The sequence below is a fragment of the Oryza glaberrima genome, chromosome 1, assembly GCF_000147395.1.
Source record: "Oryza glaberrima chromosome 1, OglaRS2, whole genome shotgun sequence".
Lineage (NCBI taxonomy): Eukaryota > Viridiplantae > Streptophyta > Magnoliopsida > Poales > Poaceae > Oryza > Oryza glaberrima.
In genome coordinates, this window is record NC_068326.1 from 24395767 (window position 1) to 24413888 (window position 18122).

The 18122-nt window shown below is 46.5% G+C and overlaps 1 protein-coding gene across 1 annotated transcript; it reads right to left on the minus strand.

Annotated features, from left to right (window-relative positions):
- Positions 1-1623: 1623 nt before the first annotated feature.
- On the minus strand, positions 1624-3531 carry LOC127768224 (pathogenesis-related genes transcriptional activator PTI6-like). Its single transcript, XM_052293761.1, has one exon. The coding sequence runs from the start codon at positions 2775-2777 to the stop codon at positions 1878-1880; it is 900 nt and encodes a 299-aa protein (XP_052149721.1). The 5' UTR covers positions 2778-3531; the 3' UTR covers positions 1624-1877.
- Between the last annotated feature and the right edge of the window lie 14591 nt (positions 3532-18122).

An 18122-nucleotide genomic window follows, 5' to 3' on the forward strand; every position in this document is an offset into this window, starting at 1 on the left:
ATTGACCCGGTTTTAATAATTAAGTGAGCCTTTATACCCGGTTTCTGGTTAGAGGATGTGAATCAAACACGTGTGTTATTTAGGGATGTATAATGAACTTTTTCCGTCAAAGGCCTTCATGGCAACAACTCTTGGGCTATATCCTATAAAAAAACTCATGGGCTATATGCTCTATTGGGCTTGGTGCATCCACACCTTGCCATAGCCCACAAAAATGATAGGATACACATTCTACCGCGCACCCAACTGTACCCCGGCATGCACTGCACAAGTTGTTACCCCTACTTGTTGCAGCACTCCGCAAAGGCACGTGGGATTCAAGGCAGAAGCAGAAGCCAATTCAGGAACTGGGCCTCGAAAAAAACAATAATTAACCACGTAGGACCTTGAGCAGCCCAAAGAAAATCGCGAATCTGACAGATTCGGTACAACGGGGGGTACCAACTTGCACAAGGGCGCGGTCTGCGTGCCGAACGCACCTCACCCTAAAGAAGAAGGTTCAGACTAGCGAGGGAGTATGTAGAGTACATATATGTAGAGGGGTACCCACCAGGCCAATGAGGATATAGAGCAACCCGGGCGACGCGCGCGTGCAGCAACATGTCACCTTTGGCATAAAAACGCATGATGTTGGACGCCCCGTCCCCTGTACAGTACCGTGTACCCCCGCAAAGTCCTCACGCCGGGCGTGATGGAGATAGCTCACGTAGTCACGTACCCGCGCCCCGGGAGCAGTGGGGGAAAAAGGCGCAAAGGCCGTCACCGTCCGAACGTACTACGCCTCCCCGCGCGGCCGTGGTCCCGCGCGCGCGCGCTTGCCGCCGCCGCCGCGTGACGCGCCGAGGCCGGCCCACCGATCGATGGCTGCCTGGGCCGCGCGCGGTGGTAGCAGTAGTAGTACGTTGCCCATGCGCCGCAGGTCGAGACGGGCATTGTATTCAGCACGTACGTGTACGTCCATCCCGTCTCGGCCGTGAGCCCCTCCTTATCTTTTGCGTTGTCTCCTTCCACCCCCATGTGGTCACCGGCGTACGTGTTCCTGTTACGGGGCGCTACGTGGTCGTGGACACGGGAGAGACCGACCGCCTCGGCCAGGAGAGGAGCCAGTCCGCTGGACCACGCCCACCGCTGCTCCCTCCCTGCACGCTGCGCCTCTCTCTCATTCGCATCGCAACAACACTGCTCCTCTGCTGCCGGAGTCACAAGATTCACGCGCGTGTACGGGGCTCAGGTCATAAATCGGGGCCTCCGCCCCGGCCCGACCGATCGCAGGAAAACGTGCCGTTACGCTCATATGCCTTGCGTGAGAAGCCTCAGCCTGCGCTGCTGCGCTACCGGGCCCGGCTACTGTGTGCCTGAACCGATGCAAACTCCACAACAGTGGCGCTCACGCGAGTTCGCAGTGTGGTCGGGCCCCGTCGATCGGGCAGAAATTTCGCCGCATCACTCATGCGCGCGAGCGGGCCGGCCGGCCACCGAAAACCGCTCAAGCTTTCCGCGCAACCAAATCATGGCCTCCCCATTTCGAGCACGGCGCGTTTGGACGTTTGGACCACGTCCGTCCAAAGCACAGCACGCATGCAGAACGCTAGCTGTGAACAGCAATACAGTACGTGCGTATACCGAGCTGTATTGGGCAAAAACGAAATTCGACGATGGTACACATAGACGTCAAGCCGTAGCAGGAGTACGTAGTAGTAGCAGCAGCAGTATATCATTCGGAAAAAAACTCTACTCTCAGGACAATACATTTCTCATCGACTCACTCAACACAAGCAGACACCAGAAGAGCACGTACAGGAAGTACACACAGTAGGCACGAATACTCAACTACACCCAAAAAAGCAGTTCCGTGATTGAAGAAGCCGATCCCGTTTTTAGAAAATTGCGGGAAGCGGGTTGAGCGGGAACAGGTCGCGCAAGTCCTGGAAGTAGTCTTGGGCCTCGCCGGAGGACGTGGCGCCGGCGTCCCACGGCGTCTCAGGCGACGACGGCTCGGCGTACAGGAAGCCGGACTCGGGCTCGAAGTCCCAGAAGTTGCTGCCGCCGTAGACCGGCGCGTCCTCGAACGGCACGAACTCGCCGAGCTCCTCCTCCTCGAGAACGGTGAGGTTGGAACCGGCGGCAGTTGCGGGCTCGCAGGGGCCGACCTCATAGTCGTCCTTGTCCTCGGCCAGGGAGCACAGGGACGGGACCTTGCGGAGCACAGACGTCGGGGACGACACCGCCGGCGAGGACTCCGCGCCGGACTCGTAGCCAACTGCCACCGGATCTTGTGCACCCGCGGAGTTGGTGGAGGCGGAGAAGTTGGTGGTGGCGCTGGGGCCGCGGAGCTGGATGGCCGCGTTGTCGTACACGCGCGCGGCCTCCTCGGCGGTGTCGAAGGTGCCGAGCCAGACGCGCACGCCGCGCCACGGGTCGCGGATCTCCGCCGCGAACTTGCCCCACGGCCTCCGCCTGACGCCGCGGAACTTGGTGCTCGGCGCGCCAGGCCCTCCGCCCTTCGTCAACCTCCTCCGTCCCACACCCACAGTGAATCCGCCACCAACGACCCTTCTTCCCATATCACCGTCCCCGCCGCTGCACTGCTCCGGCAAAGCAGCAGCAGCGGCTGCAGCAGCAGGAGCAAAACCTGCCTGCGGCACGGGCAGCTGGGCAGGCGGCAGCTCCCGCACCATGCTCCCCACCCTCCGGCCGCCGCACCCCTCGTCCTCGCCGGACGAGTCTGTCAAGTCGGGGTCGTCCCAGAAGATCCGCACCGTGCGCGACCGGGACATGGCACGTACCAAGATGATGGGTGGAGCTAGTGCTTCACTGCTCCTCTCTCAAAAACTCCCTTTTTAAGACGAGTGGATAAAAAAAAACGGAAGAAGAAACAACCAAGCCCTGCAAGCAGACCCCAGCAGGAAAGGACGCCGCAGCCTTAACAGCACTGCTAGCGAGCAGGCGGACGGACGAACGGATGGATTCCTCTCCCTGCCCCGTGGATCGGCAGGGGAATAAAGACCCAAAGGGAACGCGAGGAGAGCCCAGGGAAGGCGAGGGCGAGGCGAGGCGACGCGCAGCAGCAGGCGTAGGAGAAGGGATCGGAGTGGCCGCAATAAAGACGGCCTCTTTAACAAAGGAGAGCAGAAATGTGCAACAGCGGCAGCAGCAGGAGGCAGTAGCAACTCGCTACGAATAGCTCGAAGGTAGCGGCAGGAGTAAAGCCGCGCCTCGTCCTCTGCCGAGCGCCTACGTGCCGAAGCAGCAGCGGGCCAGCGGCGCCGCGACACGCCGGGATACTAACGGTTTTCGAACCAAGTAAAAATTCGATCCAAAAGTACTAGGAAATGGGAATCACGGAACAGATTACACACACTGCAGCAACTGGAGCGCGAAGAACAAGGACGGCAGCGAGAGCAGCAGTGGTGAAAGAGGAGGAGGAGAAGAAGACGGCGGCGGCGGTGGTAATGTGCCTTGAGAGGCGGGCTCGGAGGCGGTGATGGGATGGGAGTTCTGGGGGTTTGGAGAGGTTTTTGGGGGAGCGGAGTGGAGAGACTGGGACGTGGGCTGGTGGGTGGTTAGCGCCGTCTTATAGGATCCCCCGACCCGACAGCCTCGGTTGGAACCCACGCCCGATTCCGCGGTGGAGTGCATTTTTAACTCGCCCCCTCTCTCTGTCCACAACCGTAATTAAAACCTTCTCTGCCGTTTTTAACCCCTTTCCTTCTCCAATCGCATTTACTACGCGCAATTTCATGGGTTTACGGGCTAAGGTTCCGTTTCAAATCGCGCGCCACTAGTTTAATTACCCCGAGGGCGTCGGCTCGCCTGCGTCCATCCGTGGCTCGCCGGGTGGGTGCGTGACTCGCGACAATTTACCTGCTCATGGATTGGCTGGCTGTAACTCCCGATCCATCCACCCGCTCGCGGGTCGCGGCCTGTGTGTCGTCTCTGCACCGCACCGCACGTCCGCACCTACGTTGCAAGCTGCCCCGCTGCGGCTGTGTCTGGGCACAGTGGCCGCAGCGCGCAAGTGGGGAAGTTACGGACGCAGTAGAACGCGCGGGCATGGGATGATGATGATGGCTATATTGATTACTACGACGACGTGCCGTCACCAGCCCGTGGCCCGTGCTGTTTGGGCTGTGACAAACGCCACCCGCGGGTGGTGCCCAGCCGACCGGCGGTCTCACCAAGTTTGCGCCATCCCTCGTCGTCCTTCCCACCAATCAGCGGTCTCGCCAAGTTTGGCTCGGACATCATGCAGCGGCGGCACCGATCCCGCGAGGGGGGTACACTGATGCGAGCGGGTGGCATTACTGTTCGTTGCGGTGGAGGTTTTCTCCGCTATCTGGGGCACCAAACGTACGGCGTTTATGGGCTGCTGCATGGCGTCTCTACATGCGGCGCTGATAGCTGTATGCCTGTATGTCCAATCGGTCAGGATGGCTTTCATATGCATGGGTTGTCATCGGCGACGAGCTTGGGCTTTAGGCATATTCAACGATTAGCTAGCTAATAGCAGGTTCATAGTTTTGCCTATAGATAAATTAGTCATAAACCTGTATGTTGCGCGAATTGTTCCTACTGATATTTAGAACATTAAAGAGATTTTTTATAATTTAATATTTTTTAAACTTGTAGTAATTAATAAAATTCAGTTTTAATTGGTTTAGTTTTTTAATTGTAGCTTTTCTACGTTTCTATAAGTCCAAATTTCGAAATTGATAAAAACTAATTAGGATTTAGTTGGGATCTCACTTATAAAATTTCCATGTTTTAACAACTTTATAAAATTCAAAGTTAAGAAATACTCCCTTCATTTCAATATATACAATATAAGGATTCCTTGATCAAATTGCAATCTAACAAGGAGGATTTGCCGGCCCAGTCTTCGAAGATGCTCATATGGGTAGGGGTTTGCGTGCGTGCGTTCTTAGGGATGAGTGCACGTGCGTTGTGAGTGTCTACGTTGTACTGTGTAATTCTAAAAAAAATGCATATGATAGTATAAGCATTTCTACAATGATTACCTTAATTTAATTTACAGTGGCGAATCCATAATGAAATCCAAATACGCATATGATTGGAAGAGAACACATTTCTTTCTCTATTTCAACTTTCGATGCTATAGAAAGTATCCTAAAAGATCTATAAATAAATAGGTATGGTCTGCTGAGAGTGATATATGAATAAAATCTATATTGCCTTGTCTTGCTGAAGACCATAGCTATGGTCTGCTTTAGCCAGCGAGGTAGCTTGCCTTGCCGCCAACCGGTTTTTCACTAATTAATGGTTAATTATATTTTTAATGGTTGATTAGATGCATGAATTGGAGGTGGGGCATGCGCTCCAACTAGCCCCCAACAGTGGATCCGCCGTTGCTAATTTATATTATTTCAATGATTTCAATGAGTAGATGCTTGGAATGGGAAATCCAAGCGATTTAAGATTCTTTTGACCTAGTAGCCTTAGTATTTGCTAAATAAGCTAGAAATTCATATTTTAGAATGAATGAGTAGTAAATTTATACACCCTCTGTTTTAAAATATAATAACTTCTAGCATTCAAACTTTGCTCCAAGATATAACAAATTCTCCACCACTTTATCTTTTCAACCAGTCAAAACATTTTTCTCATTTAATTTCACCTAATTTTAAATTCTCATCGTTAATCGTAAAAATTCTTATATTTTGGAATGGATGTAATAGTCAATATGGAGTCTCAGATATAGACTTTTCATAAATTTATAATTTATAAATTCGTCCAATAGATGGGTAAGTGTGGCCCACAAAGTGCTGACTAGATGGTTTTTAATGTAGCGCACTATATATTACAGCTGCCAAAAAAGAAAGGCTCAACTCCAGCTCGGCTTGAGCTTTAGATAAGCCAAGCCTGAGCCTATGCCAAAGGTCGTGAGCTTTGTTGAGCTAGGATCAAGCTTCTAATGAGCCTAACAATATATGGTTTTATTGTTTATTTAACAAACTAGGAGATCAAATATGCTATTTTTATGTATCCACACCATAAGTAGCTTCTATTGGCATCATATATTTATCTTATTCTTTTTCTCCTATTTCATTATTGTGATAAACTAGAAATTAATTACTTTCCTAGATAATTATCCTTGAAATATACATATATATAGTTCTATTTACATGTTGAGCTCATCAGTAGTCAAGCTCAAACCAGGCCTGTCTAGTAGTAGCTCGATGCATGGTTACACAAGCTTGGCTCAACCTTATGTCGAGCTTGAGCCTAGGCCAGCAAGATCGCTTGAGCTCGGCTCATCGACAGCCCTACACGCGATGTTAAATGCAAATCTAGGTTATGTTGATATACGATATCTGTCTAATCGATAATCAGATCTGTTATGTAAATGTGAATGCTCATAGCAAGTGCCCATATAACATATTTATATATAGATTTATTGATATGAAAAAGGAGAGGGAAATATAGGTGTGGAGTTTTAGCTCTTAGTATATATAAAAGAAAAGGTATTAAAAGGGGAATAAAAACAAAACAAGGGTATACAAAAGTAAATTATATTGGTGGTATGTAATCTTATAAGGTGGATGCAACTGAGTACATTAACTTGCGAAACATTCATTTGAAGCATGTGGACATTTGTAGTTATTCGTTCGCCCCAGCCAAAACACGGTATACCGACACGGTTAATTTTGTGGAATTGGACGCTGATTAGCTAAGATGCTATGCACACACATATGTGAGAAAGATGACACGTTGGCACAAAACACTATAATAATGCTCAATGATTGTCCAATTAAATATGATATAGAGCAAGAGGAATAAAGAGTGCAGTGATAGTAATTGAATAAGAATAAGAGAAAAACAAACACATGATGCATGTGTTAATAGACGTATTCATGAAGATGTGAGTGTGATGTTACATGTGTAGTGGTGCGTGTACATGTGTGTCTGGCGTGAGTATGATGTTACGTGTGTAGTGGTGCGTGTACATGTGTGTCTGGCGTGTAATTAAAAAGATAGATAATGCTATTGCTAAGTGATATAGTTCATCTAGCTCTAAGCGTAAGAAGTTGGAGTATTTGAAATTTTTCTCAAATGTAAGGGGTTGAAAAGTACTATTTCATACTAAATTAGTTCATTTTATAACAAAGGAAACACTACTTTATCTTATCAATCAGTTTTCTTTAACTTTCTCCTCGAACCACACCCACCTATTAATTAATAAGATGTATTATAGTCAATTTTCTCTATTCTTGATTTTTCGAAAAAGACCAAAAGTCTCTTATATTTGGAGGATGGAGTAACATGAAACACACGCTCCTTAGGTGTGCACATGATGTCCTAATCATGGTTTACTTTATCAAGATTGATTATAAGTTTTGTGTTTGGTTTGTACGCGCTACACACGTTCATATACAAATATGAGTGCCTTACACATTTATGCACTAGTCTAAATTTTGTGTATCGCTAAAACAATTCACTTTAAAAAAAAGTTGAGTATTACAATAGAAGTAATCTCTAAATGACGTATATCAGTCTCAACTCTTACACCCTCAGCACCTTTAACCCATAAAAAAAGGAAACCGGACGTCATGGTTGTGCCCTTCTTCTGCTGCGTAGGGACCCAGCTTCGAATAGAGGTGGAAAAAAGCTTGAAGTTTGTGGCTCATATCGACTTGAACTCGTAGACTTAATGAGTCGAGCCGAGCTAGCCTTAAAGCCCGTGAGCTTAACGAACTAGCTTGCAAGCTGCTTGTTTAACTCGTTAGTAGAAGATATCACCATATCGTTAGTAGAAGATATCACCATATTTTCATATACTTAGTATTTCTTAACTAGTATTTAGTCTTTTACTTACATCAGAACCATTAATATTTAGTGAGTTATTTATTGGTTAGTGTCTATCATCATATTTGATAGATGAAAAATAATGGGAAAATTTAGAAAATACCATCTCAAAGATACGTGAGTTGCAAAATACCATCGTACGTGGGGTTGGACCCATATGTCGACACATATGATGGTATTTTTTAACTCCTTGATTTTTTGATGGTACTAGGCAAATTGGCCCTAAAATAATAAATTTGAAAATATTAATATGATGTGAATGAGATATATTTAATGAGTCCAACAAATTTAACGAGCTAGATCATCATAAATCAAGTCGATCAAACTAAACATTTTAAGTCGTTAACATTAACAAGCTAAAAAGCTAAGCTCGTTAAAATGACAAGCTTAAACGAGTTGAGGTGGTTCGTTATCCACATTCTCGGGCCCGAACAGCGAACAAGGTTTCCTGTTCCTCCCTCGTCGCGATATTTTGGCCGCCGTACGGAGCCGCTGCCACCGCGGGACCGACGGCAACGTGGTCCCTGAGAGGCGGGGGCCCATGGGCTCAGGAGGGGAAGGAGCCAATCGCGGACTGACGCGTGGTGGGGCCCCGGAGGCGTGGAGGCGGTCATCGGGGCGCGGGTGGAGGGAGGTGGGGCGGCACGTGATGGCGGTCGGTCGTGGCGGAAAAAGGAAATCCCGGTCAAATCGTCGGGCGGAGCACCGGCGTCAGAGGCCCTCTCTTCTGACCCCCCGTAGCACTAAACTACTCGCACTCGTTAGTTAATCAGCTCGCTCACTCATTCGGTCCTTCCTGCCGCGTGCTTAGCGGGTCGGAACCCGCTAAATCATACGTCCAGGTTTTCCAAGGAGCAGTAAACTTGAAGCATTAATTCCTTGGTTGTGTCAAGCAGCAAGTGACATTCCGGTTAGTATCTTGCTATTGCCATGATGATCTCAGGTGCTCTAATTTTGCTATCTCCCGGTTATGACAGATGTTCGTAGATGGGATTGTATCTGATTTTGTTTGCATGCTCGATCAATTTCGACAGTCTGGAGATACCCTTTTAGTACTCATTCTAGTAGAGTATTGTTGAGGTTTTTTTTGGAACAAAGGAAAAATATAGTAATTTCAGGGTCTTTTGGATTGCAGTTTTTAAAGGAAAAAAAAATCCTACATCCATTATTCCAGAGGAAAATCATGGGAAGAAAAAAAACATACACTCAAACCTCATTCTTTTTTTCCTACTCAGGTGATCAACATTCTTTGCTAATGTATTACTTCCTGTAGGGCCATTAGTGATAATCCTATAATTCCTATATTCTTTGTATTCCTGTGTTCCAAACAACCTATCCAACGGAATTCATTTGTTTTCTATTTCCTCTATTTTACCCATACTACAATCCTATTCTATTATATTCTTATGATTTTTCTATTTCTATGTTTTTCTACGTCTCTAAAAGAAATCCTATGAGACTCTTTGGAACGAATGATTGGGTCGCTAGAATTCCTTTGAAATTCTTATAGAATGGTATATTTCATACGGATTTTCGGAGGATTCTTAGTATAAGTTATAAGCTATTAAAGTTTATCCTCTGTGTTTATCTCCCTTATCTAAATCCTGTGTATTTCATGTGCTCCATTTAAACAGTTCCCAATTTCAACATAGAGTATAATCCTCATCCAAATTCCTCCATAGGAAGTGTAATTAGGTGGAGGTAAAATTATATAATTGCATATTTGTCATTGTCAAATATCAATCTGCTCGGGAAACATCTAACTGCTTGTGCCATTGGATCCGACACTGTGGAACCAAAATGCCACTACTGTCATAACTAGTTTCCATCAAGATGCACTCTCTGTTTACACCCGAATTTGACACCTAGATTCGAAATAGGAAAACATTATCAAAATTTGGAAGGCATCGGGTTTTCTTCACAGGGCTAGGCTGACCGTGGCCTATGGGCTAGTCAGACCAGCAGAGTCCGACGCTTAGTCCGATATTGTTGGGTCTCGGGTTTCCTTACTGGAAGATATGTTTCGGGTTTCCTTTGGTTTCTATCCCGAGTTGGACGTGGAGAAAAACCTATAGGAGGCAAAACCAACCCCTTTATAAGGAACAAGACCGATTCGATTCAAGAACCCCCCACCCCCCAATCTCTCAATCCTACACAATCGACTCGTTCTTTTACCTTTGTTTTTCAGCCATGTCTTTTAATGTACTCTAGTTTAGTCTATTTTTATCGATTTGTGCTATAAATCGTCCGTCGTCGCCACAAGAGTGCGATTGCCCCTTTGTAGGTTTGTCCCGTAAGCCTTCTGTTCGCCCACGAGATGGGTGGTTATCTTCAAATCGTTCTAAATCGGCCTCGTGGCTGGTTTTGATCTCTAAATGGCTCCGCTAGTCGGTTTAATCTTCAAAACCCATCTTGGTTTAGAGTTGTCTATATCGAGGTGGTTGGCGAGTCTCGTGTTGGGATCGAAAAAGACGCCTTGTTGTTTAGTATGAGATTTACTAAAATGATAAATAAATTAAAACGGACAGAGTATAAATTCTAAATATTAGGAATGCTAAGATATATTCCATCCGTTAAAAAAATATACTTCCTCCGTTTCACAATATAAGTCATTTTAGCATTTCCTACATTCATAATGATGTTAATGAATCTAGACATATATATCTATCTAGATTCATTAACATCAATATGAATGTGGGAAATGCTAGAATGACTTACATTGTGAAACGGAGGGAGTAACTATCTTTAAACTGAAATTTAATAATACGTCAAATGCGAGCTCATAGTAAAGGGAGCTATATTTTGAAATGGAGATAATATAATCGGATTGCCCTTAATTACCGCTTCGAAGCTCCTTATTGGCACGGTATTTGACCTTAATTTACGTAGTACCTTGCGGTAGCCCTGCTTCATAATTTTGCCTGTACTAAAGTAGTTCAGCGGATTTATATCCTCAACAGTCTATGCGTGGAGTATTAAGTCATGGGCCCGTTAAGTTTTGTCCTCCCCCCCCCCCCCCTTTCGGAGCTTTTACTTAAAAAACCTAGTAGTAAGCACAAGTTTATATATGAACACACTCACGCACACACAATCTCTATAAACAGTTTTTTAAACTAGACTGTTATATTTTAAGATTGATAAAATCATCACAATCATATCACTGTCGACGGTCACGCCTATTATTGAAGGAATAAATGTAATTTTCATTTTATACTAGTCAGTATAACTATATCAGTCCATCTCCACTGTTATAATTTGATCCACTGTGATATAGTGATTTAATGACTTACCTTTTCTTTGATTAATGTTAGAGAGTCCACAGTGAAACGTCTACCAACAATCATGATAAGATCGTACTTCTGTCCTATATTACGCTATTCCTCCACCTAATTTCTCATATTAATCAATCACAATCATTATTTATTTAATTTATTTATCTATTTTTTCATCTCAAATGCTATCTCTGTTTCATATTATAAGTATTTTTAACTTTTTTTAGTCAAATTACTTTAAATTTGACCTAGTTTCTAGAAAAATATAGTGATATTTTGCAAATAAAACAAGCATATTATTAGAATATATTCAATATTGGTTTACAATAAAAATAATTTGATGTTATAGATGTTGCTAATTTTTTCTATAAATTTGATTAAGCTTTAAAAAAGTTTGACTAGAAAAACAGCCAAAACGATTTATAATATAAAATAGAGGGAGTAATCACAACTATTTCTCATCTCAATCTTAATCTCTCGAGAAAAATAAAAGTAACATAGGCGGTAGATCATTTTAAAATATCTACCAATCAAGTACTATATACTAATATAGTACTCCCTCTGTCAGGGTTATGGATAAGGTATACCCTCTACCCTTGGATATACGTTATGTATCGATATGGTATATCTGCGCGTATACGGACGTTCTTTGTACACGTTAAGGAAATTCACCACGGAGTCATAGATGGAAGGATTCCTACTCGGACAGAACTGGGTCGTTACTATATCGTGTAGGGTCCGATGTTTCCGAGTTCTACTTGGAGACCAACTGACCTGCGGTATAAAAGGGACCCCCGGGAGGACCTAAGGCATCGAATCTTACCGCCAACACATCTACCACGGCCTACGAAGCCGGAGCCTATAGGAGCCAAGTTGCCGGATGATCTAGTCGAACCAACTCGACTACGATCTCGTCGGTATCAACGAGTTCCACTATTCTCTTTGTAATCTGTGTTTTCCGTCATATAATCCCATATCAACTGGATTAGGGCTATTACCTAATAAGGGGCCTGAACCAGTATAATTCCTATCTTTTGTTTGCTTGATGTCGTACTACGTCGATCCTTGTACCAGCGTACCCTAATACCCTCTATATCCGGTCTACGGGTATCCCCCGTCGACAGTGGCGCGCCAGGTAGGGGGACTTGGTACTCAAGGTTCTACTACTATGTCATCAAGCTTCATCAACAACAGCGTCAACCCCGGTTTCAACCAAGGAGTTTCTACTTCAACAATGCTGGCGTGGACTCAAGTCGGCGAAATCGTCTTTCCGGTTTACACCACGGTGCCGATCTCGACTGGTCCATCAATGGCCGGAAGCGAGAACGCCGTAGTTATAACCCTGGACGACTCCATGTCGAAGGATCCTCCCGCTGAAGTGGAGAACGGAACATCGACGACATCTGAGCCCGAGAAGGATCCTAGTGCGGCCAAATCTTGTCCCTCCGATGAGAATCACGAGCCGACAAGGACAACTTCCGAGGCGACAAGGTCCTGGTGCCCTATCCACAAAACCAGGAAACACACCTTACAAGCTTGCTGGGTTTTTCTCAACGTACAAGCTGAGATCCGTGCCTGCAAAGAGCGTGGAATTCAGCGTACTTCTCCAACTTGTGATGCCTATTGTCCTGTTCACAAGACAAAGAATCACGACCTCTCAAGCTGCAAGGTTCTTCTCAGTGCCATGAGGACGTCACCTCCTAAAGTTCAGCAGTCACGAATCTCTCTTAGAGATACGGACAAGGAACGAGGAGCGACAGTTATCTCTTAGAGATTCGTTGGGGTAATCGACATCGATCCCCACGAGCCGTCGGTTCTACACTTGCTCGAAGACCAGGCCTCATCGTCGACGAGCACACCACGCGATGTGTTTGCTATTGGTGGGACCAGCACGTCTGCATGCGCCGACGCAGAAGCGGAGAATCAGGTGGCAACACCGGCCCAGCACATCAGGGCCATCAACACAATACTGAGGGAGACCCCTTATGATCCCGTTCTGAACGATGATCTTGCAACGCGTTCGAGGAGGCCGCTGCCAGGGTACTCCTAGAACAACCGCCAGCCGGCGGCGTTAATGGCGAACTGCCTGAGCAGCGGGCGTCACCTCGTCAAGCCACCCCTCCCCCTCGCGGCACCAGCGATCTCCGTGACCATCTGAATGGCCGCCGAGATGTACGACGCATGCGGAACAACAAAAACCGTTCCCGACATCGCGTCTCTTCGCGACGTCGCGAGAACGAAGAGCGAGGAGGAGACCCGACGGAAACCGAGACCGTGATAACTGCCACAACCGCCACAATCACAATGATCGCGAACAGCGGATGCCGAGCGATACTGGCCGAGGACGCCGCCATAATGATGGTGATAACGGAGATCGGCGCCGGGACAACAATGGTGGGCGACGATAGGATTCTCGGGAACCCGAACGTCATCCTCGTAATCGTACACTGGAACCAAGTGACTCATCGTCGTCGTCATCATCCTCATCATCAGATAGACATCCACGAAGGACATACGATCGCTGACAACCCACCGCCCCCGGCGGCGGGTGTAGAGCTTTCAGCCGTGCTCTACATGATGTCCGATGGCCTGAGAGATTCCGACCGGGAGCAATAGAGAAGTACGATGGGAGCACCGACCCAGAAGAATTCCTTCAGGTCTACTCCACGGTACTCTACGCTGCCGGAGCGGACGACAACGCGTTGGTGAATTATTTGCCAGCGGCGTTGAAAGGTTCTGCACTTTCATGGCTAGTTCACCTCCCGCCATACTCGATTTCTTCATGGGCAGATCTGTGGCAGCAGTTCGTCGCTAACTTCCAAGGAACTTACAAGCGTCACGCGATCGAAGACGACCTACACGCGTTGACACAAAATCCGGGCGAATCATTGAGGGACTACGTTCGGCGCTTTAATGAGTGCAGAAATATTATCCCCGAGATCACCGATGCTTCCGTGATCCGCGCTTTCAAGACTAGTGTCAGAGATCGCTATATGACCCAGGAGTTGGCGACAAGGCGGATCACGACTGCTCGAAAACTATTCGAGATAGTCGATCGATGCGCTCACGCGGACGATGCACTGAGACGCAAGAACGACAAGCCAAAGACAGGAGGAGAAAAGAAACCAGCCAAAGATGCACCTGAATCAAGCAAGAAGAAGAGTCGCAAGAGTGGGAAAAGGAAAGCTCAAACTGAAGTCCTCGCGGCAGAGTACGCGGACCCTCCCAGGCACCCAGACCCACAAGGCAACAACACGAAGAAAATATGGTGCCCTATACACAAGTCGGACACTCTCTGGAAGATTGCTTCGTCTTCAAAAGTTGCTCGCAAAGCAACTGGCATTGGAGAAGGGCAAGCGAGTACGTGTAGTCGAGAAGGCCGCAGAGGCAGCTACTCAGGACTCGGACTCAGCATACCCAGATTCTGATCTCCATGTCTCGCACATCTTCGGAGGTTCCACGGCGTACTCCTCAAAGCGAGAGTATAAGAAAGTGGAGCGTGAAGTTTGTTCGACATGGCAAGGGGCTGCGCTCAAGATGAAGTGGTCTGAACAGAAGATCGAGTTCTCAGATGAAGACCACCCCAAGACTGCTATCATCCCAGGACGATATCCGATCGTGGTCGAGCCCACTATTCGGAATATCAAGGTCGCGCGAGTTCTCGTCGATGGCGGCAGCTACATCAACCTTCTCTTCGCCAGCACCTTGGACGCGATGGGAATCCCACGAAGCGAGTTGACACCGACTGATCAACCCTTCCATGGAATTACTCCTGAGTCATCGTCCAAGCCATTGGGCAAGATTACGTTGCCTGTGACTTTCGGCCAAGCAAATAACTTCCGAACAAAGCAGATCACCTTTGATGTCGCTGAATTTGATACAACATACAATGCCATCATCGGAAGAACTGCACTTGTGAAGTTCATGGCCGCATCTCATTACGTGTATCAAGTGCTCAAGATGCCTGGTCCGAAGGGAACAATCACTGTTCAAGGGAACGCAAAGCTGGCAGTGCAATACGACAAGCGGAGCCTCGACATGGTCGAGCACACGCCCAGCCCACCTGCCACAGCTGAGCCACCCAAGAAAGTGAGCAAAACGAACAAGACGCCGAAACCAGACGGTGCAATCAAGATCATTCCGCTCTCCAGTGCCAACCCCGACAAGACCGTCAAGATCGAGGCATCACTGAGCGAGGAATAGGAACTCGCGCTCATCACCTTCCTCCGTGACAATGCAGACGTGTTCGCTTGGCAGCCGTCCAACATACCGGGGGTCCCAGGGAGGTGATTGAGCACAAACTCATGGTGCGACCCGATGCCAAGCCAGTAAAACAAAAACTGCGGAGATTTGCACCAGATCGAAAACAGGCCATATGAGAAGAGCTCGACAAGCTTCTCAAAGCTGGCTTCATCAGAGAGGTACTCCATCCAGAGTGGCTAGCCAACCCAGTCATGGTGCGGAAGGTCAACGGGAAGTGGAGGATGTGCGTCGACTTCACCAACCTCAACAAGGCGTGTCCCAAGGATCACTTCCTTCTTCCTCGAATAGACCAATTGGTGGACTCAACAGCTGGTTGTGAGTTGTTAAGCTTTCTTGACGCTTACTCCGGCTACCACCAAATCATCATGGCGAAAGAGGACGAGGAGAAAACAGCATTCATCACGCCATTCGGTGTATTCTGCTATGTTAAGATGCCGTTTGGACTGATAACCACAGGAAACACTTTCCAACGCACGGTCCAAGAGGCACTTAATGATCAGCTTGGGAACAATGTCGAGGCCTACGTCGATGACATTGTTGTCAAGACCAAGACAAGCGACTCATTGATTGACGATCTCCGGGAAACGTTCGACAACCTCCGACGGTATCGCCTCATGCTCAATCCAGAGAAGTGCACGTTCGGAGTACCATCGGGCAAGCTGCTCGGGTTCCTCGTCTCCGGAAGAGGGATCGACGCAAATCCCGAGAAGATCAAGGCAATCGAGAACATGAAGTCGCCCACAAGACTCAAGGAAGTCCAGAAGGTAACTGGATGATATGGGATTGATGTCGTACTACGTCGATCCTCATACCAGCGTACCCCAATACCCTCTATATCCGGTCTACAGGTATCCCCCGTCGACACCCTCCTTCCCAAATTGATCATCATATAAGTTTATGCACCAAGACCAAGAATAATTTAAATCACATCAATCAAGACACCGTGCACACATTCTCCCATAATGCATGCATCGGTTAAAACATCATGCCAATTACACCTTAGCATACACACATTCCCCCATGATGTATTAATTGTATTCTGATGAAATTCGTGTCAATGCGGCCTGTAGCCTAGTGGTTACAAGAGCCTCAGAGCAAGTTTAATAGTAGAGCTCACTACTTACTATTAGTCAATGTTAAAACTAACATGTATAGTAAGTTGGCTATAAGGTTATCTTTATTTTCTTCATCCTCTCTCTTTCTCTCACTACGAATTTAATGCATATTTCTTGGAGCTTGTGTGTAGTTAGCTTTTGCATGAGAGCCAACACTCCACTACACTTTTGTTTATCTCTCTCTTCTACATAAGCATATAGCTTGCTTATAGCCCACTATTATCCTTACTCTCAGTAGCACCTTAGGTCATGGGTTCGACTCCTCATGGGAGCGAATTTTTCCAGGATTTAAAGGCATTATGCTTTCAATGGTAGGCGACGTACCCGTCAACAGCGAGGCGCCTGTGGTGACCAGGATTTGCTGGCCCGGTCTTCAAAGATGCTCATAGGGGTAGGGTTTGTGTGCGTGTGTTCATAGGGGTGAGTGTGCATGTGTTGTGAGTGTCTGCATTGAACTGTGTAATTCTTAAAAAATTGAGAAATTTTAAATTCTATTACATAATGATCAATTTTTGAATGAGGGAGTACAAATTATGTTACCTCGGAATCATCAACAATTAAGTTACGACTGTACTAAAATAACATTCCATGGCCACTAACGCCGGACGCATAGTTAAGCAAGTTTAGATTTTAAATTTAAGCTCAAATTCTAAAAAGTGGTCGGAGATGTAATTTATCTTCTGTTTATCTCTACTCTTTGAAAGACCAGTCATCCTTCTTCTCTCACCCTACAACGCGCGCCAAAAAAAACCTGTAAAAACCGAATCGGCCCCACTCCCATCGTACTGCAAGGTTTTTTTTTTCTTCCACCAAAGAATTAACCGATCAGAAAAAGCAAATAGAGAAAACTAAACCTATAATACAATTATTTTGTCTTATTCCTTCATATATACTTATATCTCATTGTAAAGCACAGCCATAGCGCAATGGGGAAGGAGTCGTTTCGGGTCTCGTTGGTTGCCGATGGACCCTGACCCGAACTTTAGCATCAACGGCTAAGATGGAATACTATACTGTTGGAAGTATTTTTTAGCACACTGGAGCTCTCCCATTAGTTTGTTGATCGCTTTATTAATTGTCTTCTGTGTTTCTCGCGAGCGTGCATGCTGATAGGCGATAGCTACTACTCGTACTAGTACTCTATTTCTGCCTGACCGGTACAACAATCTCAGTGTAAAGTACACATGCATGCGTGCATGCGGTGGTTCGGTTTTAGCCTGCTTAGAATCCAAACTCGGTTTTAAATATACAGCCATTTACAATTCCACCTTTTTGTTCGAATCCAGAATGACTCAGCAGTGACATTGCTCAAACCTATCCACATTACACTATTTTATAACTAAGAATTTAAATCTCCAACTATAACTACCGCTATAGCTAAAGATACCTACTTAAAAAACAACAGCTAAGATATGTACTATACACATTCTATATTGCTATTAGCTATTGTTAGCGAGGGATAGCCACTGTCAGGGTTACGGATAAAATATACCCTCTACCTTTGGATATATATTGTATACCGATACGGTATACCTGCGCGTATACGAATGTTTCCTGTATACGTTAAGGGAATCCATCACGTAATAGAAACCGAATCCACACATAAGAGAAGTCCTACTCGAACAAGACTGGGTCATTACTGTATCAT